Source organism: Vulpes lagopus, chromosome 23 (assembly GCF_018345385.1).
Source record: "Vulpes lagopus strain Blue_001 chromosome 23, ASM1834538v1, whole genome shotgun sequence".
Lineage (NCBI taxonomy): Eukaryota > Metazoa > Chordata > Mammalia > Carnivora > Canidae > Vulpes > Vulpes lagopus.
In genome coordinates, this window is record NC_054846.1 from 47178125 (window position 1) to 47199257 (window position 21133).

The window sequence follows — 21133 nt, forward strand, 5'->3', positions numbered from 1 at the left end:
AGCCCAAGGCAGCCGCTCAACCCCACCGACGAGCCACCCGGGCGCCCCACAAAACCACGTTTCACGCGTGCTGCTCCTTCCTAGCAGTGCTCCCACAGGCACCAAGCTAACAAGCTAATAATAGCTCTGGCTTCTTTCCGCTCCTAAGCTGCCCAACCACTTCCCCGCCCCTGCCCACCTGCCGTCTCTCCCTCCTCTGAACGGCTCGGGGCTGTAGGGCCCTCCACCGAGTTCCCGCACTTCCGTAGCATCAATACCACCCCCCGGCCGGCCTCAAGTGCGAAGGGCGGACGCGGGGAAGGAATGAATGGAAGCGGCTCGGGAGGGCGCAGGCCCCGCCCCGGCCCCGCCCCCAGGCCCCCAGGCCCCGCCCCTCTCGCCTTCAGACTCCGGGCCTCCCGGGACCAGCCTTAACCCTCTCGCCCTTCGAATCACGCTCCGCGGCTGGATTCTCGTGAGATCTGCGGCTCGCACCGGAAGCCCCGCCTCCCGTGCCGTCAAAGGCCAATGGGCGAAGGCGACGGTTGCGACGGTTGGGTTTTGAAGGAGCCAATGAGTGCTCGGAGCGGAGAGTTTAAGAAGCGCAGGCCGGCGCGGCGGAGGCCGGTAGGCGATTGGAGCCCGCTGGGAGCTGCAGGTGGGAGGCCGTCTGGGGGCGCGGGCGGGGCGCGGCCGGGGTGGCCGGGGCTGAGCGCGGTCGCGTCTTCCCCCAGGACTCGGCGGGCACCGCGTTCATGGCGCAGTTCGTGTTCGAGAGCGACCTGCACTCGCTGCTGCAGCTGGACGCGCCCATCCCCAATGCGCCCCCCGCGCGCTGGCAGCGCAAGGCCAGGGAGGCCGCGGGCCCGGCGCCCTCGCCCATGCGGGCGGCCAACCGGTCCCACAGCGCCGGCAGGACCCCCGGCCGGACTCCGGGTCAGTGGGGTGCGGCGGGCCGCGGGGGAGGGAGGCGGGCCGGCCGACAGCGCCCCAGGAGCCTGCTCCCACTCTCGGCCTCCCTCTCCCCGCGCCAGGCAAGTCCAGCTCCAAGGCTCAGACCACTCCCAGCAAACCCGGCGGGGACCGCTACATCCCCCATCGCAGTGCTTCCCAGATGGAGGTGGCCAGTTTCCTCCTGAGCAAGGAAAACCAGCCTGAAGAGAGCCACACGCCCACCAAGAAGGTACGTGATCCAGAGGGGCTTGGAGCCCAACACCAGCCCGTGCACCCTGGACCATGCATCCTGCCTCACGCCCACCCTGTTGCCAGGAACATCAGAAAGCCTGGGCTCTGAACCTGAACGGTTTTGACGTGGAGGAAGCCAAGATCCTGCGGCTCAGTGGAAAACCACAGAACGCCCCAGAGGGTAAGACCTGAAGTTCTTGGTTCCGGGAGGGAGGTGTCAGCACGACCCTTAGTCTGCTCCTCCCACCTAAGACTGTAGCGAGGGCAGGTGTTGATCTGACCTTCCAGGCTAGGGGCCGTGGGAGGAGCCCGTTGTCCCACTGTGTGGGCCCGCTGGGTTGCCACAGGTTACCAGAACAGACTGAAAGTGCTGTACAGCCAGAAGGCCACGCCAGGCTCCACCCGGAAGACCTGCCGTTACATTCCCTCCCTGCCAGACCGAATCCTGGACGCCCCTGAAATCCGGAATGACTACTGTGAGTGCAGCCTTCCCCTTGCCCATTCATTGGGTGGAGGGAGAGGGCCTGGGCACCGGGCACGCGGGGAAGCTCATGCTCCCCCTTCCCGTCCCCCTTCCCTGCTCTGGCAGACCTGAACCTTGTGGACTGGAGCTCTGGGAATGTGCTGGCTGTGGCGTTGGACAACAGTGTGTACTTGTGGAGTGCTAGCTCCGGTGACATCTTGCAGCTGCTGCAGATGGAGCAGCCTGGGGAGTACATATCTTCAGTGGCCTGGATCAAGGAGGGCAACTACCTGGCTGTGGGCACCAGCAGTGCTGAGGTGCAGGTGAGACCCGTCCCTGTGCCGCAGGCCTGTGGTGCACAGACCCAGGGGGCTTGTCCGGCAGGAGCGGAGTGGGGCACCAGCAGTGCCCCTGTGGGCAGCAGTGCCAAGTCGCAGTGTCTGATCCTAGCAGCCTTCTCTCTCCAGCTGTGGGACGTGCAGCAGCAGAAGCGGCTTCGAAACATGACCGGTCATTCTGCCCGAGTGAGCTCCCTGTGCTGGAACAGCTATATCTTGTCCAGGTGTGTGGTTTTAGCTGGTCTGTTGCAAACCCTGTCTGATTTTTGCCAGCTCGCCCCAGAGATGCACCTGTGAACTGAAGCAACTCAGTCCTGCTGGGCAGTGTGTGGCACTGCCGCTGACCCTCGTTCCGTTCCCTTCCCTCAGTGGCTCACGTTCTGGCCACATCCATCATCATGATGTTCGGGTCGCAGAACACCATGTGGCCACACTGAGTGGCCACAGCCAGGAGGTGTGTGGACTGCGCTGGGCCCCAGATGGACGACATTTGGCCAGCGGTGGCAACGATAACTTGGTCAATGTGTGGCCTAGTGCTCCTGGAGAGGGTGGCTGGGTCCCCCTGCAGACATTCACCCAGCACCAAGGGGCAGTCAAGGTGAGAGTGGGGCTGGGTTGGGTCCTCTGCAGACCCTCACCCGGAACCTGGGAGACGGGATGGTAGTTTTGGACAGAATTACCCTGTGACCCCAGTAGCTCCTTGTCTAGCCCCTGTACCTGCTGATTCCACCTTTATCCTACCTAGGCTGTAGCTTGGTGTCCGTGGCAGTCCAATGTCCTGGCAACTGGAGGGGGCACCAGTGACCGACACATTCGCATCTGGAATGTCTGCTCTGGGGCCTGCCTGAGTGCCGTGGATGCTCAATCCCAGGTAGTCTTTTACCTAGCCTCTCCCTCCCAGAAGCAGTCTTACTTTGTTTAGTCTTCCTTGGGCAACTGTCCCCACTAGTGGCTTCGCCGATTCTATACCCTGATGATTTCCAGAATTGTAACTTCACTCTCACTCAAGAGGTCAGGACCATACTGATGTGTGTGGCTTAACTCCAACCTCAGTCCTGTAGGTGGCAACGCCCTAATATGTCCTAAATTAAGTTTGTCACTTCTTGTCTCTCTGAAATGTGTGTTCCTCTTATATTGTTTGAGAGGGATAGAACCTACTCAGGAACCTGCTGCAAGACTTCCTAGAATCTTTCATCGTCTCTTCATCTAGTCACCGAAACATAGCATTTTTACCTCAGGATCATTCACATGTGTCCCCTCCACTCGAGGTCACTCTTCTTCCCAGTGGAGGCCCATTTCAAGAACTGTGGTGGTTCGGGTCCAAGTCTGGCACCTGGCGGGGCCCGATACTCCAGTGGACTTAGGTCTCATTTGGATAATGTTGCTCTACGTTGTGCCCTCACCTCAACCCCTCTCCACAGGTGTGCTCCATCCTCTGGTCTCCTCACTACAAGGAGCTCATCTCTGGCCATGGCTTCGCCCAGAACCAGTTGGTTATTTGGAAATACCCAACCATGGCCAAGGTGGCTGAGCTTAAAGGTAGGTACTAAGCGACAAGCCAGACACAGAAGGCTACATGTTCCATGTGGTTGATCACATGAAATGTCCAAAGAGGCGAATGCAAAGAAAACAGATTGATGGGGGCTGGGGGGGGGTGGGCAGAAGGTGAGGAGAGACTTTCTTTAGGGAGTGATGAAAACATTGTGCAATTAGTGTCGTGATGGGGTTGCACAACTTTGTGAATATACTAAAAACCAACCAATTGTGTACTCTAAAGGGAAGAATTCTGTGGTATGTGAATGGTCTCAGAGGTGTTCTAAAAAACAAAAGGAATGTGGCCCTCCACACTGGCGGCTGGAGGTGTGTCTATACTCCCAAGCACTGCTCTCATTTGTTCCCTCCTCGTGCCTCAGGTCACACTGCCCGGGTCCTCAGCCTGACCATGAGCCCAGACGGGGCCACTGTGGCCTCAGCGGCTGCAGATGAGACCCTGCGGCTATGGCGCTGCTTTGAGTTGGATCCTGCACGGCGGCGGGAGCGGGAGAAGGCCAGCGCGGCCAAGAGCAGCCTCATCCACCAAGGCATCCGTTGAGGACCAACTCATTACCCCAGTTTTTTGTTTTTTATTTTTCTAATAAAGTCATGTCTCCCTCTCTTCTCCTCGCATGAGCTCTGTCCAAGCAGCCTTCCCCAGAGCTCCTGTCCACTGTCCTCAGAGAGCCAGAACCATCCCTCCTGTTTGCAGACAGGGCTGGCACCTCTTCATTCACACATGTACACACGCAGCCTGGGTGGTTTCCTCTGTCACTTTTAATGAAGACCTAAGTGAGTGAGCAGCCTCCACAGGCTGTAGTCCCAGGCCCCCCACCCACTCTGACCTTTGGTCAAGAAGCTTCTGCTTCAGTGTGGGCTAGAGAAGGAGGGGTCATGGGTCCAGAGTGACAGATTATTGCTGACCTCTTCAGTGTGAGGAAAAAGGCCACAAGACCCTGGTGGGGGCCAGTCCTGAGTGCTCCCCTCCCAAGTTTAAGGCCAGGAGGGGAAGATGAGTGTCCAGCCCTTGAGCCCCCGGCTCTGGAGTGGCAGAGGGCAGTGCGGCCGTGTCCTCGGAGCTGGCCGGGAGAAGCGGGTGAGCGACGGAAGCCATGGTCCCTGTGTGCCAGCTGTGGGGAGGGGAGGGCCTGCCCCCTGCTCAGTCCTGACCACACAGGGCCCTGGTCACAGGTCACCGGTGTAGGCGGGGAGGACGTCAGATGCTGCCCAAGGTGCAGTCCTGAGGCACTTAGGTGGGCACCTAGCTAGGCCACGTTTCTCAGTTGGCCTTTACTTTGGCGGTACCTGGAGCTCCGTTTTGCTGAAGTACACGGGGCAGCCGCTTGCCTTTGGTATAGGAGTGATACCAGAAGTTGGAGAAGAGCACAAAGAAGATGGTGCCGTACATCCAGATGAGGTGGATGATGACTGGGTACTGGTAGTCACAGCTAGGCATGAAGTAGTACTGGGAGATGTGCAGCGACACCAGCACGAACTGGATCTAGAAGGGAGAAGGCCAGGGTCAGATGAACAGTGCTGGTGTAGGGAAAGGCTGAATGCGGAGGCCTGGGGTCAAAGGGGAGGCAGGATGAATAAAGGGCGGGTGGCTCCCGGGCCCCTCACCAGCTGGATGGCTGTCATGTGCTTTTTCCACCACAGGTAGGGCTGAGCCACAGGGCCCAGGGCGGACAACCCGTAGTACAGGTACATGATGACATGCACTGAGGAGTTGATCATGGCGTGGAAAGAGCCCATTCCTCCTGTCGGGACAAGGAGCGGGGTCAGGAGAGGCCAGCGGCTGGTCCTCAGTGCCTGCCCCTCCGCCCCCCCCACACTGTGGCCTTCACCACTCACCCGGGGCAATCTTTACCCCCCACCACCAGCTCCAGGGAAGCACGGAGTGGTGGAAGACATGGAGGAAGGTCACCTGTCCATCTTTTTTCCGGAGAATAAATATCACCTAAGAAGAGTGGGGAAATGGGTTTCAGAGCCAGGGCCGCCGCTTTCTCCCCACCAGGTCCTCGTATCTCCTGTAACCACTCACCGTGTCCATCAGCTCGATGAACTTGGAGAAGAGGAAGAGCCAGGCCACTCGAACCATCTGCAAGAGGTCAGACAGCCTTAGGACCCCCACACTACTCCAGAAACGTCTCAGAACTGGCCCATGAGCCCAGGTCACACCCAAACTGCTATCCCCAGGGTGCTTATAACCTAGCACGAGTACCCCCCCGCCCCCCGCCGCCCCCGCTTACCCTTAGTGCCTCCGGGCTGTTGGAATAGTCTACTGGATCGCAGCGCCAGGTGTAGGTACTCAACCAGCCAGACATCAAGAACTAGGAAAGGGTGTGGATTAGACCACCAGAGTTCCACCCTGCCCAGTCCCTCCGGCTATCCAGCTAAAGCAATGGATCTGAGCCTCTCTGGAAAGGAGATGTCATGCTCTGACCTGACCTCAAAGCCTGCCCCTCATCCTGCCAGCAGGAATTAAAACCTGGGCATCCCAGGGGCCCACCTCATAGACAATGTAGAGGGAGAGCGCCACCAGTGAGAAGTTGTAGACAATCATGAAGCCCCGGAGCTGGAAGGGCTTCCGATTGGCCATGATGCGAGGCCCAAGTGAGAGAACGAAGTACACGTAGGTCAGGAGGATGGAGGTCATTAGCAGGGGGGACCCCATCAGAGGGTAGCCCTGGAGCCGAGGATCTGTGAATAAGGGTCCAGGAGTCAGGAGGAGTCACGGGATCCGAAGGGGCCCCACCAGGTGGACAGGGGTGGGGTTGGGTCACAGAGGGTCAGGGAGTCCCTAGGGACTCTCCACTAGGAGACAGCCCCAGATCCAGGGATCCTGGGGCAGGAGGGAGGAGAGCAGCTTACCTGCATGCTTCATCATCTCCTGGTACAAGTTCACGATCGCCTCCATCCTGGCTACGGACTCTGGGGAGGTGAGGGCGGTGGGTGTCAGGGCTGGGTGCCTCCATCCCACCCCTGACCCCCCGACAGGACACAGACCAGACCAGACAACTCCTGACACCTCCGTGCAGAAAGGTCAGAAGAGTGAGGGAAGGAATTGCTGGGGAACGGGGGTAGGAGGCAGCTTCCCGCCCCTCCACACCTCCCTTCCCTCCCTCTCGGCCCGCCACGCCACCGAGATTCTTCCCACCGACCTCACTCCCCCTCTCCCTCCACAGGAGCTCTCCGTTGCCGCACTCTCCGGAGAAGCTCACCTTTCCTCTCCAGAGTGACTGCCTCTGCCTTGCCCGCCAGTCTCCCACTTCTCCAGCTCTGGGTCTTTTTTCTCCCCGGGGGATCCTCCCAATCCACTTTCGGGATGCTCAGCTCCCGGGACGATCCCCCCCCATACTCCCTCCTCTCCTCGGCCCTCCTGGGCCCTCACCTCCCGTGACTCTGTCTCCGCTCTCCGCTCCCTGCTCCCCTCCTCTCCGGCACTCCCCTCCAGCCCTTCCTCTCGGGAGCCTGGCCCTTTGAGACTCCTGCCCCGGCGGCTCCACCTGTCTGACTAGATCTGGGAGCGCCCCGCCCTCCACCCGCCCCCGCTGCACTGTGCATGGGGTGGAGGGTGGGTCCAGGCCACAGGTCAGGGCCTGGAGGAGCAGGACCCACCAGGATTGGGAAAGCCAAGAGGAAAGCATGGGACTCACCACCCACCCACCCACCCCGGACGGCCAGATGAGCTAAGGCTCTAGCTTAGTTTTGAGCCAGAAACCTCCAGCCCAGCCCTAGCCTTGGCCCAAAGAGAGCTGTTGAAAACCCATACCCAGCATCCTCTCCTGATCTAGCCATAAATTCTCGGTTTGCCCTGCTTCGGAATGGGTACGGTAGCCCTTCTCTCCCTGGGAGGGGCAGGGAAGCCAGTGGCATGTGAGGAGGTGGGTGAGTGGAGGAGGTCTCAGGAATCTTCCCCTCCCTTAGGGAGGGTCCTAATGAACTAGGCCCTCTCCCCCTCAGAACCCGAAGGAATGTCGGGGGAGGGCACACTGGGACACAAAAGCCTGGGCCCAGACCCAGGAGGGCCAGGGATGCCGAGGCTGTCCCAGAGGGACAAGGCACTCCCCTCACAGCCAGGGCAGGAGATGCTCAGGGCAGGAGATGCTCGGCGAGCTGCCTGCACCCAGGTGTGCCCGGTTCCCTCTATCAAGAGAACAAGCCGTGCAGGCGCTTAGTGAAGAATGTCCGCTTCACCTCCTGACACATCCACCCAGGCCATCGGCGTGCCCCTCGCACACTCAGCTGGGCACGCATCTCACAGGTGCTCCCCCAGCCTCCGGGTGGACCCCCCAACCACACCCCGCCGCGGTCGGTCCCCGAGCCCTCCCTCCCACACAGCTCTCCCCACCACCACCGACAGGCTGACCCATGGTGAGCAGGAGCACACAGGTGTTCACGGACACACCTCCCAAACAAGCCTCCATGGACTCTGACACGCACAGTTTCTGATGCTCAGACCCACTCCTGACTCCACTCACGCGGGCAACACGCCCCAAACACTCACACGGCCTCCTTCGCTGGTCCTGCGTTACCATGTGCAAGTGTTCATGCTCACACCCTCGGGCCTACACGCAGATTTACTCGCACGTACGTGAGTCACAGATCGGTGTGGTCACAGACATAAACTCAAACACCGCACTTAGAGGTGAGTGAACATAAAATCACCCACACCACATTGAGACACACCTGCCTTCGGTCATGCACGCAGATCTCTCCCACGGATGACAATCCCCATTCATTCATTCACCGTCCGATCTCGCGGGTCGCCTCTTCTGTGGCAGGGCCTACCTGGCACAGGCCTGTGCTCGCACACGCACACACAGTTCCTCCCCGACCCGCGAGCCTGCCAGCTGGTTATCTCTCCCGCTCTCTCAACCACCTCCTCGAGTTCGCCCTCCACAGACACTCATGCACCCTGGAGGTCAGGAGCGGCTCGAGGCTCTGGAAATGACCTGTCCCCAAGCTTGAGGAGCGCCGGGTGTGTCCCAGGAGGGGAACCAGGCGGGTGCTCCCTTGAAGACGGATGGAAGGGGAAAAGGAGACAGGCAGGGGCCGGGGGAGGGGAAAGAGGAGGAGAAGAGCTCGAGCGCGGAGAGGGAGGAGGAGAGGGAGGGTAGGAGGCGCAGAGGGAGGGAGGGAGGGTCGGGAGGTGGTGAGAGAAGGCCTAGGTTTGAGCAAATAGGGGCCGGGAGCGGAGGGAGGCGGCCGGCCAGGCCCGCCCCGGAGAGCTGGGACCTCCCACCCACGGTCCCAGGAACCGCCTCGCCCACGGGCAGGGCAGGGCAGGGCAGGGCGGGCAGGGCGCCCGGGCACGTGGACGGCCCGCGCGTGGAAGGGCCGCACTCACCAGCGGGGGGCCGGGCGGGCAGCAGCGGCGGGCTCGGAGGGAGCAGGGCCACACAGAAGTCCCCAGGGCCGGCCTGCCTGCCACTTCCTCATCTGCTGGGCCGACTTTCTGTCACCAGAGGGGGACGGGGCGGGCCGGGCGGGGGGCGCCTGCTGATTGGCCCCGACTCGGCTCGGCCCGAGGGGCGGGCGCAGGGGCGGGCCGCCAGATTCCGGGGCAGGAAGCACGCCCAGCGCGGGCTCCCCACCCCTTCCCTCCGCATCCCGCGGCCCGCCCCCCGCCCGCCCGAGGTGCACCTTGCTCGCGCCGGGCCCTCCGGGGACAGTCCACCAACGCGCCCCACGCGCCCTGATGGGCCCTGCCCTCCGGGGCGCCCCCTCCAGGGGATGGGGGGCGGAGGCAGCACGTGGGTGCCGGGGCTGGGCTGGGGGAGCAGCTGGGCCGGGAAGCCTTCCCTGCTGAGCCCTAGCATTAGGAACTGCTAGGAGGGCTCCGCAGTGGGAGAGTCCGAGTGGCCCGAGGCAGGAACAGTGAGTCACTGGCTAAACTGGCCTTGAAGGCAGTGAAAGGAAAAAAAGGCAAGTGGAGCCAACTGTGGCTGAATGCAGGAGGGAGGGCTTGAAGGCCAAGCCGGGCAGTTCGGTTTTATTCTGGAAGCACAGGAGAAACAGCGAAGGTTTCCGAGGAGGCTACACAGTCAGGCGTGTGTCATCAAATATTTATTGACCACCTACCGTGTGCAAGAGTGTGGTAAGTGCTAGTGACACATCGGTGAGCGGGGCAGATGCTGTCCCGGCATGGGGTTTACCACCCAGCTGAGTCACTTCACTCTGGCAGCCAGGGTGATGAGGTTATTGAGGCAGGCCAGGTGAGAGCCTGACCTACGGAGGTTTGGAGACTGATGGGATGAGAGTGGCAGAACCAGAGACGTCCCCAACACAGGTGGACTCGTTCTCTCTACATATACTTAGCTGTCTACCCGGCTTCCTGCGCTCTCCCCTCTCAGCTCCACACACTCACCCACGAGACTGAACTGGGGTGAGGACCCCGTTTTAGCGGAATGAAATCTCTATCTCCAGGAGCTCCTGGGGTGGTGCTGTGCATATAAGTGACCCAATAACTGCTTGTCAGACTGGATGGTGTAAATGTGGACAGGAAGGGAATTCAGAAGAGACAGTGGTTTGGGAAAAACATATGTTCATAAATGGTGGGCTGGAGCCATGTGGGAGTTCAATCTTAGAGGTAAGAGGCCAGAGCCAAGGTAGAACTATGGTCCAGCCCATCAGTAGCTACCCTTGAAAGGAAAGGGTGGAAGAATTCAAAGGCTCAAATTTAATGGCATTTTATAACACTAAGGCTTCCCTGATCTCGCCTTGAGCCTGCGTTATTCTCCTGGGCCACATCCTGTTGCCCAAGGATGTCTGCATCTTTCACACACCCCCACCCCTCTAAGCCTTGTCCCCTGGCTCAATACAAGGTACAGCTCTCCCAGGTAGTAAATCACCTCCCTCCGCTCCCGCAATCCTACAGCAAAGCAATAATCTGCAACCTCCTCCACTCTAAGTTCCACTCAGTCCTGTGTTAGTGGTCTCCGTATCTCTTGCACCAGGCCCACTGTCTGGTTCATTTGATCCTTCGTAATATTTGTGGAGTGAATATTAGAATAAGTGAGACTGTGAGAAAGCTAAGAGAGGTCCTGGGACCCAGAGTCAGGTGGGGAGGACAGTGAGAATTCAGAAGGCTTTTTACTCCCCCCCGGGAGTGGCAGTCTCCCTTGAGTCAATAAATATTTGTTGAAAGCCTAATGTGGTCCAAGTATACTTTGGTGGCTTTGGGGTCACCTCTGCCTCCAGAGGCCTGAGTTTTAAGTCTTCTACTGAGGACCTGCATGACCTTCTGCAAGTTGTTGAATCTCTATAAAACAGGAACAGTGCCTCCCTCATCGTCAAGTGTGGAGGAGCTAGCCCGCATACAGCGCTTAGCACTGCTTCTGTGCTCGACAATTCACAGACACGGTGGGAAGCAGCCCGTACGTCAAGAACCTACCACTCCTGATAACCAATGTACCAGTCTTGTGTGTGGATTCATGAGCATCGGTTTAACAAATATTTCCTAAGTGCTTACTGTGTACGCACAGTGCCCCGAGAGTACTGTCAAGAGGTTCTGGATTCAGCATCCATCTAGAGACAAGTCAGACACGAACGAAGCAGACTACTGGAGATGATGTGTGTGCAGTCCCACAGGTCAAGTACAATAGAGGCAGACTTCAACTACCCATTTATTCACTTGGGCCATGGTGGTCAATGTTGATTACATGAATGAACAGGCGCCAAGACTCCCTTCACTCAGTTCCAAGCCTAGTCCCGGGAGACACCGTCTTCCAACATCTGATAGATGTCATGTGGCCCCAAGTCCTACAAATGGCATCTCCAGGGCCCTCGGTTTCCTGCAAAAACACTTGCAGTCTAGAGGAGAAGACAGACGTCTAGATGACCAATCATAGTAGCAGGTGGCGAGTGTTCCCACAGAGATAAACAGAGGGTTATGAAAGCACTGAGGAGGAGCACCTTACCCCAGGGTGGGGGTGAGTTCATGACGGCTTTGTAGAAAGGACACCTAAGGTGAAGATTGAAGGGCACTTTCTAGAAAGCAGGGAAACACAGGGGCAGAGGCAGGCACATGTGTGAAGGCACAGAATCAAGAGATGTGGTGGATTTGGGGAGCTCTAGGTAGTTCAGTGCAGCTCCAGCTCAGAGGGCAGAGAGGTCAGGGCAGGAGACACAGGCAGGAAATCAGTTTATACAGAGCCTTACATGCCATGGTAAAAAGTTTGGATTTTGTTCTGTTTATGTTTTTCAGCCATGGCTGTATGCAATCACCTGGGGAGCTTTTAAAATATCAATGTCTGGCTCTCACCTTCAGATTGACTCTAATGGCTGTTTTTAACGGGAAGAGGCTTGAACATGTTTACGGGCTGTGCGGAAGGAGACAATGGGATCCAGCATACAGAGGGTGGGATTGGCCTCTGGCTAAGGAGACCTCACAGACTGACTTGTATGGGAAAGGGTAAATCAGTCAGGTGACTGGGAGAGGAAGTCATTTGGGGCCTGCAGAGAAGCTGGATGGAAGGGACAGGTTGATCAACTAGAGAGACTGAAGGGGTCCAGGAACTCAGTCCTGATAAGCTGGAGAGTGGGGGTTAAGGGAAGAATGCCCAGTCCAACAGCTAAAATTCCCCCTCCTTCATGGAACCTTCCTGACCGGCTAGGAGGGAGGTAACTCTCCCCTAGGGTCCCACCCTGTCTGATGCCCAACTCATTCACTACTCTCTCAGGGGTCCTGCTCTATCCTCATTCCCCGGAAGATAAATCACTGATGTACTTTCTGCAAGGGTTTGGTCTCAAAACCACCATCCACGTGAAGGCCAACAACTCCGTTCCCATGATGATCGGAGGCTTGACATGTTTCAGCAGAAACATTTAAAGGAAATGGGATCAAAGAAGCAGGCATGGCAATGAGGAACAAGTGGAAAAAGGCAGGCCTGTGTGTGCATGAGCAGGTGGGCAAATGGGGAGCAGTGGAGGGGCTGCGGCATGGGAGACGCGGGGAGTTGGCTACAAATGACAGGAACTGAAGGTCTAGGCTAGCGGATGCCAGAGTGGCAGGTAGAGATGGAAGCAGTCGCCAGGGGCTGTGTCAGGCTTCTCCCTTCCCCATCCTGTAAAGGACAAAGGGCACTTTCTACCCAGTTATCACACAGGAGTTGGGGGGAGGGCTGAGTCTGTGAGGACAGGGGAATGAAGAGAGGATGAAGGGTCTGTCAGTTAATCACTCTGCATATCCCTGGGCCTTTGCCAGCTAGAGGGTGTCCTCCGCCTGAGGCTGAGACTTTTGCTGAAGGAACCCGAGCTGGAAAGATATCCAGAGGGCAGGAGGGAGAGACTGTGTGCAAATACCCATCATGTCTGTCCGTGGGCAGCCAATGCCTACACGCTGTGGGCATCAGTCAGTGTTCACTGAACAGAACTAAAGAAACTCTGGTACAGGGAGAGGGCTCTGAGAGGCCCTGCAGAAAAAGCTGTGGAGAGAGAAAAGGGAAGATTTTGGGTTCGGGACAAACCAGGGGAGGTCATCAAGATGAGGGGAAAGAGAGCCGGATCCTGAGGGTGTGTTGAGAAGGGCCAAAAGGGGAAAAAAGAGAAAGTGTAGCTTATTGTTCAATACTTTCTCTGGCAAGAAAGGGGCCAGCTGCTTTCCACACACTCCTCAGGTTCGGTTCTGTACGGTTAACTACTATTAGCACTGCTTCGTGGACGTAAAGAGTGGAATCAGAAACGGTGATGGAGGGACGCCTGGGTGGCTCAGTGGTTGAGTGTCTGCCTTCAGCTCAGGTTGTGATCCTGGGGTCCTGGGATTGAATTCTACATCGGGCTGCCGGCAGGGAGCCTGCTTCTCCCTCTGCCTGTGTCTCTGTCTCTGTCTGTCATGAATAAATAAAGTCTTTTTAAAAAAAAAAAAGGTGATGGAATTCTCTCAAGGTCACGTGGCAAGTAAGGCAGCAGGAACACAGGTGTTCCAGGCTGAGGAAAAAGTGTGGACAAAGGGATGGAAGGAGACAAGCACAGCACAGGTGTAGGGAACTGGTACATCTGATTCTGCTTGGCCAAAGGGTATGCGGAATAAGAGGCCTTCATGTGTAAGAAGGTGAAAACATAGGCTGGCCCCAAATCCTGAAGTAGTCTGAATGAAAGAATGAGGAGTTTTGTTTGTATTGGGGTGTCCCTAAGAATTTTTAAGAAAGAGGTTGGTATGACCCCCATTATCTGTTACAAAGACAAACCTGGGGACAGTATGCTGTATAACCAGCAGGAAAGGAGAGGAAGAGGATCCAGCTGGGAGGTGTGACCCACGGAAGGCCTGCCCTAGAGCAATGGGAGTGAGCAGGAAGGCAGGACAGAGCAGAGAGGACACAGGATTGACAGGAAGGTGGTCATGCTGGATAACTCAGGTGGGAGCGGAGTGGAGGAAACTAATGCCTTCGGGGACATCTGGAGTTTGAAGTAAGATGGCACATTCCACAGGCAATCTTAAACACGGTTCTGTAGGCTTAAAGAATGGACTTGAGGAAAAAAAGGACTTGAGGGCTTGAGGGGAAAAAAAAAAAGTCCAAGGATTCCCTGAAATCCCACAAAGTGGGCTGTGGGGGCTCAGACACATTCCCACCCCTTGCCCTCATCTCCTTTAGGAACTCCTGCCCCCACCCCACTAGCCTGATAACCACGGTGGTCTCCCCATTTCCCTCAGTCCAGGCTCCTAGCGACGCAGAATCCAAGCAAGAACAATAGGAGTTCGTACACGAGACGAGCCCTGCTGCCGCAGAGTGGAGAAATACAGAGTCGGGGGCCTTGGCCATTGGAGCCCTGGAGCCCACCTGCAGCCAGTTACCCTTCAACCCCCCATCCCCATAACCCAAACACACCAGGGTCCCCCTTTCTTTGTGTTTGGCTAGGGCTAGTTTAACTGTACTGTGCTGTAACCAAAGCAGTCCAACACACCATGATGCAGTAACAATGAAATTGCTCAGGAGAGAGTAAGGGAAGAGAACAGTAGTTAGTATTTGAGGGCTGACTCTTGACCTCAAGGACCTTTCATGTCGTTCCAAGAAGCTTGGACTTTACCCTGTAGAAAATTACGAGCCACTTAAAGGTTTAACTTTCATTTTAAGTATGTTCAGTGGAGGACTGAACATGTTCAGTTGAGGACTGGGCTATCGCCCCATTTCACAGAGGTGGAAACTGAAGTTCTTGGAAGTGAGACAACTCTTCTAAGGTCACACAATGAATGTGTCCAGGTCAGATATAATTTAAGAATGGTGGAACGTACAGGGAAGGAGATGGCAAAGGTAGGTATCCCTGGAAGAATGAGTTATTCACTAGATTGAGGCGGGGGGCTCAGAGCAGGATAAAGAGGGCAGAGCCTGTGCAAGCAGTGGAGGTGTGAGACGGCACCAGACTCCCAGGTCCTGGCTCCAGGTGAGAGGGCTCACAGCTTAAAGGCAAGAATAGGGGAGCTGCCATGACACAACGAGGCCTACGGGGCAGGTGGGGAGTGTGAAGAAGCAAGCACGAGCTCTGGTCTGCCACACCTGGGGAATTACAACAGCAGCCCACGGACACCTGGACGCAGGCCTAGTAAGCGTGGACAAATGAGAAGGGAACTCATCACAAGTGCACACAGAAAGAGACCTCTGCATGGTGTAGGGCCCCCTTTAGGGACAGGATGGAGGCCAACTATGGAACTGAGTCTTTACCTAGTTGGGACAGGAGATACGGTTTAGGAGGGAGGATAAAGAATATTTTGGGTGAGGGAGCCTGTCGTTTGGTCTCAAAGCAATATGACACAATTGAAGAGACCAAACTGGGCTTTAATGGAAGAGGGTGGGTGTCAACTAAATGGGAGAAAGAAAATGTACAAAACTAGATGCAAAAATGACTTCTCACGCCAGATAAACCAGTGTCAAAATGCTCTGCACTCGGTGCTGAGGTGATACCATGGGGGCTGAGATGCATGCAAAGGATCTCTCAGGAGGCTGCTGAGCATGACATCCCCGTAGACGAGGTGCAGAGGGAGGAAGAAGTTCTGTCCTCATAAAGGGACTGATCGATCGTTGGTTTAAGCAACAATTGCTGACGGCAGTTCTAGACACTACCTGAGGACAGCAAACGTTTATTGAACATCTATCGTTAAGCACTATTCTGAGCACTTCCTATGTATTAACCTAGTTAAACATCACAGCAACCCTACAATAACAGCCACTAATATCATCATCCGCAGGAATAAGGAAACTGAGGAACAGAGGTAAACTAATTAGCCCAAGCCACACAGCTAGTAAGTGGCACAGCTAGGATTTGAACCTAGGCAGTCTGAACCTGCTCTTTTAACCTAAACGCTACACGGTACTATCTCTCCAACATCAACTAAACCACACCACTACTGGTAATAGCAGCAGCTAGCACTTAGAGTGTTTATGCCCCGCTGAGTGCTATACAGTGTGCCAGACACACACATTTCATGCCAAAGATCACACTGCTCTCATGTAGATGGACTGCGATTCAAGCCCTGACAGCTCAGAGTGCTTGAACTTGGAGGACAATAAAGAGCATAAAAGAGGAAGTAAGTGACCTTATTTTGAGTGGCACCAAGTTGTGCCTACACTGGGGTGTCAGCAAGCTTCACAGAGTGGCTCATGGGCTCAACTTTTAAAGATGACTGGGTATCGGCAGACAGAACGATGGGGCAAAATGTTTCTTGCAGAGGGAACCATGGGACTAAAGGAACGGAGACCAGAAACAGTTTGTGACTTTCAGGAAACTTTAAGCAGCTTCTATGGCTTGGGAATAAAGTGGGTGGCAGGACAACAGAGAAACTAAGTCAGGAGAAGTCAGGGGGCCAGATCACACAGAATCTTTTACTTGCCTTCCCAGGAACTTTGAACTGTTTTTCACTTTTTCAATAAAGTACATGTAATGGCAAAAAAGACAGAAAGAAGTATTCCCCAGGGAATCTGGTGGCTTACTCTGAACCCCTTTGGACTAGTAGGAATTCCTTGAACTCTATTTTCTCTTAAGAATGCATACGTGATCATTTTTTGTTCTCTAAATTACCCTCAAGAAAATGAGTGTTCTAGGGTGATTTGATCCTAGGACTTTCAGTATGTGTGGCACACTGCCCCACCACCCTGCCAGGTACTTGGACTCCCCCGTTTGAGAAACATGGGGAGGGAACTAACTACCAGAGGATTTTAATCAAGGGAGCAATGTGATCCGATCAGTTTAGAAAGACCTGGCAGCCATATCAAAGATGCGTTGGAGTGGGAGAGAGGGAGTCTGAACACCACTCTTAGGGAAAGAGGCCTAGGGCTTAAACTGCAGGGCAGGATGGAGAGATATTAGAAAGTCCGAGAGACAAGATTTGGTACCTGACTAGGTAACAGGGGCTGGGACCCAGAAGGATTTAGGGTGGCTTCCATAGACCTAGCTCAGGGCACACCCAAGAAACTGGAAAAAAAAAGACAGGCTTCGAGGGAAGGATGACTGGACTTGAACGTTCAGAATCTGAGGTACCTATGGATCCTAGGGGCAGAGAGCTCCGAGCTGAAAATAAAAGTGGCGATCACAGAGACAGCAGGCAGAGGGAGAGGCCAAGAGCTACAGAACAGGAATGGTCAAAGATGTAGAGGCCAAGTGGGGAGAAAGAGATGAGAAGGAAGTGGTGAGCACTATCAAATGCCATGGAGATAAAGTCAGATGAGCACTAAAAAAAATCCGGATTTAGTTCAAACAGTGATGTTTGAGGGGGTGCCTGGGTGGTTCAGTGAGTTAAACGCCTGCCTTCGGCTCAGGTCATGACGCTGGGGTCCTGGGCTCCCTGCCCGGCGGGAGTCTGCTTCTCCCTCTCCCTCTGCCCCTCCCTACTCCCCCTGCTTGTGCTATCTCCAATAAATACAAAAGTTCTTAAACAAACTAGTGATGTTTGACAGAGTAGTTCCAGAAGAATGGTAAAAGGAATGGCAGGTGTGAAAGAAGAGGCAATGTTGTGTGGCCCCTGTATTTCAGGAGTGTGGCTGTGAGTCAGTGAGCAGGGATGTGGGGTCAAGGAGTACCATGGAAGAGACACTAAAAGGACACTAAGCAGGGCCATGAAAATGGAAGCAGCCCAGAGAAAGTAGTAGAAAGAATAGAGGTGGTATACAAGCAGGGGTGTGGGCAAGAGAAGACCACAGACGGGAAATCTGGGTGAGAACCAGAGAAGGCAGTGGAGTGGCAGAGGGCAAGCAGGGAGTGGAGCAGCCCAGGCCTCTGATTGTTCAGTAGGACAGGTTATCATCCCATGGAAAATGTCATTTACTGCTTTCATTGCAAGTCTCTCTGGTCACAGATCTTGCCCACGGGATAGAGGGATGCCAGAGAGCTGGAAGGTAACTTCTGACATACATACTACATGCATCTCTGGGGTAACTTACCACATCTTTGATGAGTTTTCACTACAGAACTAGTCCAAGCTAGAAAACAATCGTAGGGAAGTACTCTGGCGGGATATAGGTATGTTAACTTGCAGGTGATGGAGAGGGAACTTCAGTAATAGTTTGTACAGGTTTGAGGGCTGATCTAGGAAAATTCTGGCTTATTTTATATAACATAGTCACGCAATGAGGGAAACAAGCAAAATGCATGGGAATAAATAGGCTTGCGAATCACTGCCAGAGACTTTAAAGCTAGGAAGGATCCCTGGGATCAGCCAGTTGACAAGACGGAGACCCAGGGAAGTCAGGTGCCTTGTCCACAATGCATTTGGGGAAGCAGCCACATAAACTCATCCAGAGACCATAACAGAGATCCAGACCTGCCTGTGACCCTAAGAGGCACAAGAACCAGGGAGAAGTTAAAGGGAAGAAGAGAAGAAAAGAGGGAGATTGTTCTGTGGGACACACACGTTGAAGTGATGGGGTGCCACGGCCTTGTCAGATGGGCTGGAGAGTTTGCCTTCTGCTTCAACTAGAAAGCCCCGTCCGCAGAGCAGCAAATGCTTCCCAAGTGTTACTCCTGTGTGTTTGAGGCCGTCAGGACAGAGCCACATCAGAGCCTCCACAGGGTTGGCATGAATAACTCTCAGGACTAAACCAAAAACAGACCACAGCCCCTGGCCCTATTCCTGGCCCACCACTAAACTTCAATAAGCTATCCCCCCACATCTGGAAGATGGAAGAAAACGTACAGCTCTTAGTAATTTCTCTGGACAGTAATCAGGAGTTGACCCAGGGTGGGCGTTTGGAAGGATTCAGCCTCCGTCCCGCCTGGTGCTGGGATCAGCTCACACGGCTCCTGTGTCCACGGGGCACAGAGAATACATTGTCCGTAAGGAGGATTATTCTGTACAAGAAGCTCAGACAAAGGGAGAGGTTGTTCCCAGCTGCCTGGGGGAGGTGAGCATGGAGTGGGAAATGGGACCAGCCTTGCACTAGGGCATTCCTGCAGAGTGCAGCTTCCTCCCTGACAGCAGGACAGGACGTGGGCAATCCACCCCTCCAGCTCAGTCCTCAGGCCAGAGCCCATAGTGGAGCTGGAAGGAGCACTCAGCTACAGCCCATCTATTTTGGCCATTTCACAAAAGTACAAGGTTATGTAAGGCTAGCTAGGTAGGTGGGGCAGCAGTAGACCTCAGAAGGGGTAGAGAATGGGGTGACTGGGGCAGTGAGTAAAAGGGAGCTTCAATGACGGAATTCCAGCCACAGGCCAGAGCTGGAGATGCTGTCCTAGGCAATGGCTGTCATGCTGATATGGATTAAGTAAGCCTCTGCCTTCAGCGGGATGAAGACCACACTAAGTAAGAGCTCATGGTTTCGCAGCGCTTCTTTCTCCACCCGAGACATAATCCCAGGAGACAATGGCCTCATCTCATTCTCCTCATCTCATTCGCCCCGAGAGCAGGAGAAAGCACAGTCCCCAAGCAAAACAGAGGAGTCAGAAACAGAGGAATACCATCAAAGGGGAGCGACACCGTTTACAAATTTTAAATCTGAACAAGTAAGCCCACCACGTCCTCTTCTTCAAAGGGAGCTACATATATACTCGCTCTCGCGGAAATGGGGGGAATGAGTGTGTGAGGGGAGGGAGATGCTTTCCGTTGAGGCATTTACTGGGTTGTCTGAGTCCCAAAACTGGCAATGCTACATAGGTGTATGCACTCTAGAGGGGGTGGGGGTGCGGGTGGGGGGTTGGAAATGAGAACATGTGTTTCCAGAGTAAAGAATATAGATGTGAGTGCCTCCAGAGTAAAGAATGGGGCCCAAGAGGTGGGTAAGGTCCTGCACATGCTCCTGTTGGGGCAGGACGGCATTTCCACTCTGGAAGGACAAGGAACCCGTTTCAAATATTATGGTGGCAATGAAGGTGGTATGAGCCTGGGACAACAAAGAAACTTGGGGTTGGTGCCTCTCAAGAGGAGAGAATCTTCTGGGGGAATTAAGGACCTAGCACAAAGCTGCTTCAGGGGTTTTAGAGCAGCACAGCTTGAACCCTACCCAGTATGATGTTTAGCTCTGACACTTCCAGCAGAGACGGAAAAGATAAGAACAGAAGGAACACCTGAGTGGGCTGACAGAGCAATAGAGCAGTACTGCTGAAGTGGAGGAAAGGTCTGGCATGGCCTCAGAGCTGATAACAGGACTCCTCGCGTGGCGGTGTGCTAGGACCAGTGAACTCTATGGATACCGTTTCTTGTCTTGATGGAGCAGGAGTGGATCTGACACATCGCGGACCACTTTTCCAGTCCTTTGCTGCCACAGCCTGGCACAATTCTGACCGGCACCAAACAAAAGCCAAAGGATTGGTGTGTGACAGAAGAGAACAGAAAAAGGCAGCAAGAAGGTATGGGCAGGCTCTCTGCATACCTCTTGGGATTTTTGGATCAAAGCTAATCAAAGCTAAGAAGACATTTTATGGGGAACAAATTGGAACCGCCTTGCATCAACTCTGAAAGTCTCTGACACAGGGCCTCTGACCGCTAGAGAGCTCCCTCGTAAATCACTGTCGGCTAACATGGACCCTGTGGCCATCAATTTAAAGAACTTCATTCAGAGAAACCCTTTGGTCTTCTCCGGACTCAAACCCTGCCCCTGCCTGCAAAGGAGCACCAAGAAAGGGGGCTTAGGTTGCAGACCCAACTCACTCTGCTCTTCAGCTTTATGTAAAGCATGCGGAGGTCCTGAGGGCTGTCCCCACCCACCAGCAATCTGGCTCTCATTTGAGCCACAATTTTAGTGGACTGGAGGAAAGCCATCCTGGCCCGAGTCCAGGAACCAGGAGCTATTATGAGAGCAATGAAACCCAGAAGAAAGACGGTGTAAAGCGTGATTCCCCTCTCCCTCTAAAATAAGAAAAATGAGTCCGGGGAGAAGGGGCTTCACGTGCTAACAAAGCCCCTTTCTCACACAGTCCTACCTGGTAGAGCCACTTCCTGGGAAGCCCACACCTACTGGACCTTCAGCATCTTCTTGCATGTGTATAAGATAGGGTGAAGGAGAGGGGAGGGCAGGCCCACGCTTCACCAGAGCTGTGGGTGGACCCTCTGACCCAGCCCAGAAGCCCCGTTGCCGGCAGCTTGGAGAGATGGCCCTGATGGAACCTGGGCAGGGGGGCCTGTGGAGCCGGCATGCCTCTAAGGACATACACAGGCTGTGACAGTTTCTGGCACCATAAAATACGGACAGGCTTTCAAACAGAA

General features: G+C 55.1%; 2 protein-coding genes across 5 annotated transcripts; one reads left to right on the forward strand and one right to left on the reverse strand.

Annotated features, from left to right (window-relative positions):
• The first annotated feature begins 566 nt into the window (after window positions 1–566).
• On the forward strand, window positions 567–4122 carry CDC20 (cell division cycle 20). Its single transcript, XM_041739186.1, has 11 exons — window positions 567–637; window positions 714–915; window positions 1014–1162; window positions 1249–1345; window positions 1512–1640; window positions 1754–1950; window positions 2095–2189; window positions 2335–2563; window positions 2711–2836; window positions 3387–3504; window positions 3879–4122. The coding sequence occupies exons 2-11, from the start codon at window positions 735–737 to the stop codon at window positions 4055–4057; spliced, it is 1500 nt and encodes a 499-aa protein (XP_041595120.1). The 5' UTR covers window positions 567–637; window positions 714–734; the 3' UTR covers window positions 4058–4122.
• Window positions 4123–4257: 135 nt separating this feature from the next.
• On the reverse strand, window positions 4258–9000 carry ELOVL1 (ELOVL fatty acid elongase 1). 4 transcript variants are annotated; one of them, XM_041739188.1, is made up of 8 exons: window positions 8852–9000; window positions 6373–6432; window positions 6011–6201; window positions 5751–5831; window positions 5543–5599; window positions 5353–5458; window positions 5122–5258; window positions 4258–4999 (listed from the first exon to the last, which is right to left on the reverse strand). In XM_041739188.1, exons 2-8 carry the CDS (start codon window positions 6416–6418, stop codon window positions 4778–4780), a joined length of 840 nt encoding a protein of 279 aa, XP_041595122.1. In that variant the 5' UTR covers window positions 6419–6432; window positions 8852–9000; the 3' UTR covers window positions 4258–4777. The 4 variants fall into 4 exon arrangements, with proteins under 4 accessions (XP_041595122.1, XP_041595123.1, XP_041595124.1 ...); XM_041739189.1 differs by lacking the exon at window positions 8852–9000 and adding an exon at window positions 8293–8772; XM_041739190.1 differs by lacking the exon at window positions 8852–9000 and adding an exon at window positions 8191–8772.
• Between the last annotated feature and the right edge of the window lie 12133 nt (window positions 9001–21133).

Coding starts and splice junctions, on each gene's coding strand:
- ELOVL1 (XM_041739187.1), bottom strand. CDS start 7,148: ATGCTTTCCTCTTGGCTTTCCCAATCCTGGTGGGTCCTGCTCCTCCAG. Junction 5,832..6,010: donor CCCTCTACATTGTCTATGAG/GTGGGCCCCTGG, acceptor ACCCTTTCCTAG/TTCTTGATGTCTGGCTGGTT. Junction 5,459..5,542: donor TCATCGAGCTGATGGACACG/GTGAGTGGTTAC, acceptor CACTCTTCTTAG/GTGATATTTATTCTCCGGAA.
- CDC20 (XM_041739186.1), top strand. CDS start 735: ATGGCGCAGTTCGTGTTCGAGAGCGACCTGCACTCGCTGCTGCAGCTG. Junction 1,346..1,511: donor ACCACAGAACGCCCCAGAGG/GTAAGACCTGAA, acceptor GGGTTGCCACAG/GTTACCAGAACAGACTGAAA. Junction 3,505..3,878: donor CAAGGTGGCTGAGCTTAAAG/GTAGGTACTAAG, acceptor CTCGTGCCTCAG/GTCACACTGCCCGGGTCCTC.